The sequence below is a fragment of the Merops nubicus genome, unplaced genomic scaffold (assembly GCF_000691845.1).
Source record: "Merops nubicus isolate BGI_N331 unplaced genomic scaffold, ASM69184v1 scaffold47092, whole genome shotgun sequence".
NCBI lineage: Eukaryota > Metazoa > Chordata > Aves > Coraciiformes > Meropidae > Merops > Merops nubicus.
Window position 1 is genome coordinate 44,932 of NW_008592515.1, and position 7,547 is coordinate 52,478.

General features: G+C 40.5%; 1 protein-coding gene across 1 annotated transcript; it reads right to left on the reverse strand.

The window, feature by feature from the left end:
- Window positions 1–1,619: 1,619 nt before the first annotated feature.
- On the reverse strand, window positions 1,620–6,983 carry CNN3 (calponin 3, acidic; the record flags this gene model as incomplete). Its single annotated transcript, XM_008935153.1, has 6 exons — window positions 1,620–2,727; window positions 3,265–3,411; window positions 4,161–4,277; window positions 4,785–4,922; window positions 6,360–6,426; window positions 6,862–6,983. Coding segments are annotated over 6 exons (939 nt in total), but the record flags the coding sequence as incomplete, so codon positions are not given.
- Between the last annotated feature and the right edge of the window lie 564 nt (window positions 6,984–7,547).

Genomic DNA, 7,547 nt, shown 5'->3' on the forward strand with positions numbered 1-7,547 from the left:
CCTGAATTAGAGGGATGAAGCACCCCTACAGAAGCTGGTGCTATTAGTGCTTGGTTTTTGTTCTTCCCCTGCAGGATACTGGAGTCAGGCAACTATAAAGCCTGCTGGAAGGAGGTTGTAGGGTTGGATATAGGCACAGCTCATGTGAACCTATAGTACTAGTTTAGGTGTTGATGCTTGTCCAAGCCACTTCTGGTGTTTCAATGTCTGCCCTGCAAAGCAGCCCAGTACTGTGTGGACTTTTCTTTCCTGCAGCTATGGAAGATTGGATTCAGAGGAATTAAAGGTACTTTTATAACTATATTCCATAAAAACAGGAGATAGATGGACACTACTGTGTCTGTGTACCAGGAAATAGCTAAGTATTAAGCACAGCAGTTGCATTTGGTCTTGCTTGGTGTCTGCTTCAAACTCTTGCTTAATTTGACTGTGATTCCATTGGATACCTCTGTGGATGAAAGAAAACAGGCATGCCGAGAACAGTTTGTGCGTTGTTTTGGATTCAGAAAGAGCAGGAGGGCAGGGTTCAGGCTTTCAAAAAGAGACCTTGATTTCACCCAAACTATGAAAGGAACAAAGCTTTTCTTGTGGATCATAGTGCTGCTTTTCAGCATTCAATACAATAGTTCCAATTTGTTAAATACCAGTATTTTGAAGGGGGAAAAAATGCTACAGTTTGGGAAAAGTAGGTCTTAACAGATATGTTGGTAATAATTCTCTTGCCTCAGATGCAGGGCTTGGACTAGTGACCTCCAGAGGTCATTTCAAACTTAAGTTTTGTGAAATAAAGAAGTTCAAGACTTACTCAACAGATAAGATCAGTTGAAAGTCAGGTCACCACATCGCACCCAAAGATAAAAGAAGCTAATGGAGCACAGCACAATTTATAGTCTTGAGGGAAAAATCGTTCACAAGCCCAGAACTTGAACGTATAAAACAATGTTAGTGTAAATAAATTTAATCTGCAGTAAATACTTTTAAAATACTGTTAATATTTTCACAAAAGTTAGGATCAGGAACAGTGACCCCCCCCCATTGACAGCATGCTCTTTTTTTCTCCTGTGAGGAACAGCCCATGTCCATTTGCACAGCCTGTCTGCTCTCCATGGTGAGGAAGAAAGCGTTTTCCATTGAGGAACAGAGCTCTGCTGTCAGTAACTGAAGAACTCGGACTGCAGACCAGCAGGCACAAAGATTGGGCTATCTCTGTACATACTTTAAAGTGAGAGTGTTTGGAGTTCTCGAAGTGATGGTATGAAGGGTACAGGCAGAAGCAGGGTTAAAAATGAGCAGTTCCTTATTTGCCTTGAGAAAAGGGCAGGGATTTAATGAACGGCCAAGGATCTCTGGTTGTAACCTCCCAGTCATGGGGAGAGGAAGTGAACTCTGCTGCAAAGGAGCTACATTCCTTTCCTATTAAGTCACTGTCACTCCCAGGAGATTTTTACAAGGCTGTTAGATTAAATCCCATGGAAAAAGAAGAACCGAAACCACAACAGACAGCAGTTCTACATTATTGCCCTTTACAGAGGTAAAGGTGATGCTGGTTTGGGAATCATTTTTGCAGTGTCTGATCTGCAAGAACGGTAGCATAACAAACGAGACTGAATCTTCTGACGTACCTTTAAGAAAAAATATTTATTTATAAAAATACACTGGGATCAGTTTGAGAAGTGTGGCAATAAATACAGTTCAAGGAAGAAGAAGCATTTCTACTTGGATATATTATGGCACAATAAAAGGTAAATGCACCATCAATCATGGGACTTCTGTTGGCTCAAGACTTTGTACAAGCTCCCTTTTTAGTAAGACAACTATTTCTAAGTTTGGTCAGTGTTGATAATGGAATGAATACTCAATCACAAATGCACACTTATGTCTAATGCGGGACTTACCATTAGCAAACAATACCTTAGGCACGTAGTAATGATATTTAAATCACTAAGGTGATGTCTTACATTTAATTGGCAAAGACCACATTTAGGCAGGAAATTCTTTTTATCTCATCTGGAAAACAGAAAAGCTGTAAATACGTGAACTGAAGGCTTAATGTGGTATGTAAATACCTGCTTAAGTAGAGATTGTGAAAATGCATGGCTCCTTATGAGACGACCTGGCTGTACAAGAGCACTCCCCCTTTCACAGTATTCCTTTTACTTCATCTGCAGTTATTGTTTATGCTGTAGACTACAACTGTTACAGCACTAAAGGCAACTAGACAGGGAAAGGGCAGAAAAAGGAAAAAGGAATGTATGTAAGGCAATATTTCTTTAGGTACTTCAAGCATAGTGTGTAGGAAAGACAGGTAACAATTCCACAAGGCTAGTTTCGTTCTTACTGAATAAAATAATGGACTAATACTGTACTTTTGAAGCAAAGCTAATAATCAATGCCCTGGTCGCTGTACTGACCATGGTAATCTCTTTGATAGTCGTCTTGGTACTCCCCGTGGTAGTCGTCTGGGTATTCTGCCTGGTAGTCGCTGTCGCTGATTTCCGACCCGTTCGTTCCCGTTCCTTGGCTGCCGTTGTGAATGACAGGTTCTGTTGGTGCAGCACAGTACTTGGGGTCGTACACTTGGCGTCCGAGCCCGTACACGCTCATGCCCTTCTGTGAAGCTACTTTGTTGGTACCCATTTGTAGTGAAATAGTTGAGTTATCCACCGGCTGTAATATGTGCTTCTGATCATAGATGTCTCTCCTGGTACCTGGTGCCAGCATACCAGCCTAATAAAACAGGATTGCAGAGGTTCAGTAAGAAGGTTGGGAGCTGTGTTACTAGATTTATGATTACAACTAGTACACCTGAATGGAAGTGCTAACAGTAGGATTAAAGCGTAACAAAACCCGGCATGGCAGCATGTGTTCACTAGTGGGTAAGTCATGGAAGAAAGTCCTTGCAGAAAGGTCCCATTTATTTTCCTCCTTGGAAGGAAAATACTAAGTATCCAGACTGAGGCAGCACCCAGGAAACACTTTCTCTTGCCTCTGTCTAGTTAGTGCTTGAAATTAAGCTGCTATTTTCTTCTGGTAGAACACAGCCAGCCAGACATTCTAGAAGCACCAGGTCATTTTTATGCCTTAAGACACTCAGCACAACCCACAGTGGCTAGTGACAAGAAACTGAAGTTCTTCAGTTCCTGCGTAAAAGCATAGCTGAAGTGTATCCTCCCACTGCTGCCAGTTAGATGCTCCTATCCCACCCGGCTGTCCCAGGCTGAGGGTGGTACCCTCTTCACAAGTGTCACATGCAGTCCTGCTTACCTGACTGGCTCCTTTGTTAGTGCCCATCTGTAGGCTAATTGTCGTCTGGTCAAATGGCTTATCAGTTTGCATTTTTGGATCATAGAGGTGTCTTCTAGTTCCATAAGCAGTCATGCCTGCCTGGCTGGCACACTTGTTGGTGCCCATCTTTGTTGAGGGAAGGAAGAAGTCAACAGAAAAAGTGGTTTTATTTGTACAGCAAGCACAGTCTGAGGAAACAAATATTGTTGGTAACTGTGATGGCTGACAGAAGAAGAAATTACAGTGTGTGCTTTCTGCATGTAGTTTGATCACTGCCTGTAATAAATTACCCTTTCTCCATCCTGAGCTTCAAAAGGAAAAATAAAGGCAACTGTCATTCTGAGGCATTTCAGCGACTGGCATTTGCCCAACTGCATTGCAATTAGAATGGATGTCTGCATCAAAACGTAATTATTAACTTCTACCTTGGACAGTAATGATTCAATTACACTGCCACAACTGCTCTGCCACAGGAATTCTAAGACTTTATGCCAGTTATTTTGGGTTTTACGACTGCTAAGGAAAGGGGAGAGAAAAAAAGGCCTCTATCATAACAAGAGCTTTAGTGATCCAAAGATGCCTACTTTAAAAGTGCTTTAGAGGACAGAGGTGACACTGTACATATTAACTGTTCCTTGCCTCCTTATCGCTCTTACTGCAGATTTAAAACAAACAGAAAAACCTTCCAAGCAGTCACTTGAGTTTATAAAGCAAATTAACTGTTTACAAGAATTAGAACGTCATACTTCCTTCCATGATAAGAATGTATTTTAATTCTGCAACTGGTTTTGCATAAACAATGTATCAGTTAATCAAAACAAGAAGGTTGTTCTCAAATACAACAGATTAACTGCAAACTTAAGTTTCATACTTACCTGCAGGCCAATTACACTTTGACCAGCTTTTAGTTTTCCAGCATCAAAACTCCGTGCTTGTTTCTCTGCATATTTGACACCAATATCAATTGTAGTATGAAAACCTTTAGTTTTTGCCTATTTAGGGAGAGGGAAAATAGAATATTCAGTGTTTAAAGTATATTTTCTGCTACTGGAAAAGTGGCTTTATGGCCCGGACCCTGAGCTCTTAAGTGATGCCGCAAGGAGATTTATCTCTTAGGAGAAACTCACTGTGTCAGGGGTGAGAGGAGGTGATAGCTCCCCATGCCATTTGAAGGTGGCACTCCAAAGCTACTCAGGTATCTTGTCAAAGGGATATTCTGCAGGGATCAGTGTCATTCTTTGAGCCTGTGGGGTTCCATGTATGCATGTGCAGCTCCAGAGCAAAGGCATCTGCAGTCAAGAACCCTAACTCTGAACTCCAGGCCTTCCCTGGAGGCCTGTGGTAGGGCACAGCCCTCTGCAGTGTCTCGGACGCACAGCAGCACCTATCCTCCCTGACAGGGGGGGATATGTATGCTGGCTTCTGTATTTACACGCGTGGAAGAGTGCATCTGGACTAGCATGTGGATTTGTGCCAGTTCCAGGGGTACAAATACTTACCAGACCTGCTAGTGCCACTAGAGTAGTCTGTACTTGAGTCATATTGCCGTTTTCAAAAAGATCATTTGCTTCAAAAATATCATGTGGCTTCATGCCATAGACTTGGATGGCTTTGATAAAATTCCCAATATTCTCCAGCTAAACAGAAATAAAAAAACAAACAATCTGGTTTTCTACTCAGTGTTACAATTCAGGAACTAATTTTAAAGTTTTCTGGTGTTGGTTTGTTTTGCTTGTTTTACACAATTTCTTTGCCTTATGTAAACTGGAAAAAAAACAGTTGGTGTGATTAAGAGTGACTGGTGGGAAGCCTGGGATTATTTTTCTTTAGTTTTAATGTTGCCCTCGGAAATCAATCTGAGGGTTTATCTAGCTGAGGGTTTATCTAGCCTGGCATCTCTCCATCAGTGAGTATCATGTACCCTGTTAGAAGGGGCTTTGATGGTGAAGCTGCCTCAGCTGTTCTCCTTCCAAAAGAAATTCTCATCTAAAACCTGCTTCAAATTAGAAGTTTCGACATAGTGTCTGTGCTCTTTGACTTCAGCAACTGGTAATTTTGAGTAAAATAAAGTTACAGCTATGTGGCTTGTAAGAACATTTAACTTGGTTTGAAGGTATTATCTTGTTCACCTCCTGGGACAAATTCAACTAAAATTTTGGGGTTCGTTAGCACTTCTAAGCATTGTGTGCTGTAGAAACTGGAAGGCAATATGGAGTATGAGGAGTAAGGACTAAATCTCATCTTTCCTTATGAACCCTTAAGAGATATTAAAACCTTTTTAAAAAAATAAAAGTTGTCCCCTATATTTAGAAGCATTCAATGCCTAGAAAACCAAGAGGCTGACACAGCGGTATTAAGCTAGACCCAGCAAGAGTAAAGGCAGTCAGCTCCACCAGCAACCCTTCCAGTGCTTGTTCTAAAAGTATGTTGCCTTGGTAGTCCCTTGTGGGGGGGAAATACCAGACAGAGCACTCAGAAGTCAAATATGGATATACTGAAATAAAATACATACTGTAGTTTGCACCGTACTGTTTTCTGAGTTGTATTACACAACCTTTTCTTCTAGACTGTCCAGGTCCTTTCCCTCCCCATCCTCTCCAGCTGCCTTCTCAGGAGGACACTTCATACAGCTGTTGACCTAACACCTTCCAGCACTGCCTAGATGGAAAACTCCAGTTGTGATTTAATCAAAAAAGTTAACAGCTTTGGGTTGGATGTGGTTTTTTTGTTTTGTTTTGTTTTGGTTTTTTTTAATTTTTTTTTAAACTTGGAAAAAGGCCTTGTTACAGGGCTCTGTCTTCCTTCCATCTGAAATTTCACCCAAGAGCTAAAGCACTACTGTGAAACATGTATGCTCAACTGCCATTTATGAGCCCTCTCAGCTAGAGCTGCTTTCTGTTAAACGCTGTTCCTGTATGCAGTATTCTCTGCTGCTGTACCATATGCAAAATGTGGTGCTATTAAGACTTAAGTTATACCATATTCACAGCAAATTTGTTAATGCAGAACAAAAGAACTGTTTGGGGGTTGGAGAGGTTAGAGGTGTAGTCTGAAGGGAGAATTTTTTGGTTTACCTGGTGCCAGTTTAGTTTTGATTGATTAATTTTCTTCACTGATCCTGGCTGGAGCTTATTTATAAGCCTGGGGAGATGAAACAAAGGGAAATGCTTAAACAATAAATCTCATCTTTACACCATTTGTGCAGGCATTATATAATATTTTCACTCGTGCTTTATTAATTGCATTAGTTTCATAAGAATGGTTCATTTTTTCATTTACACAGTGTCTAGCTGCAATCTCAGGTCTAACAAGTCTAACAGACTATAAGAATTTTTGTGTGCTATTTATTATAAAAGAGCCTCACCATTAAATTTAGAAATACTTAGTAATCTTTGCTGAAATATTAAGGAGAATTAAGTTTTCATTCTTTTCCCCAGTTCCAAAGAAGCTGTCTCCCACACTGCTTTCAGCTATCTTTGACTATTACTGCTGATGTGTTTGAATGGGGAGTCTTCAACAAGTCCCTCCTCAAAAGTGGAACACTGCTAAAAATAAGGTTACTTAATAAATGCTTACTCGCATAAGATTATTCCATCTTTTAATCCCAGTTGAAAGTTTGCACCGATGCTCAGCCCTGTAACCTCTTCTATCCAGTTACGTAGATCTTCCTCTATCTGGGGGTCGTATTTCAGGGCAATCTGTAACACAAGCAATTACAAAGTTACTTCATGAGAGAAAACTGCAGCTGTTTCACACACAAAATCCATTTTGAAGAGTATGCTATAGCATTTATCCAGTCATTTTACTGGTTGGATTTTAAGTATCAGAGTACAGATAAAAGTCTTTTATCCCTTTTGCTATAATGTTTATGTCTTTACTCTTTGCAAATAGCACTTTGAAGCACTTAACAGTTCTTCCTATTCTAACAATTGCTGGAGCTTATGTAGAGTCTTTTGGCAGCAGGAAGTAAAAAAGTGAAACTGTGTTACAAACACAAGACTTTTGAATTGCCATGCCATCAATACTACTGCTCAGATATAGAGTACTTACTACGTATCAACTTTTATATAACAGATTTGAAGTTATTCAGCTGTAGGTTATGGGGGGTTTGCTTTTTTAGCTAGATTATGGTTAATGGAGACAACCTGGTAAGTTTTCCCGTTGCTGCTACAACATTAAGAGTAATCTTGCTGGAGATTCTGGGGGGTTTGTGTGGCTTTTTTAAACTTAGGCTTTAGTATGCCTGCTCTTTCTCTTTTCTT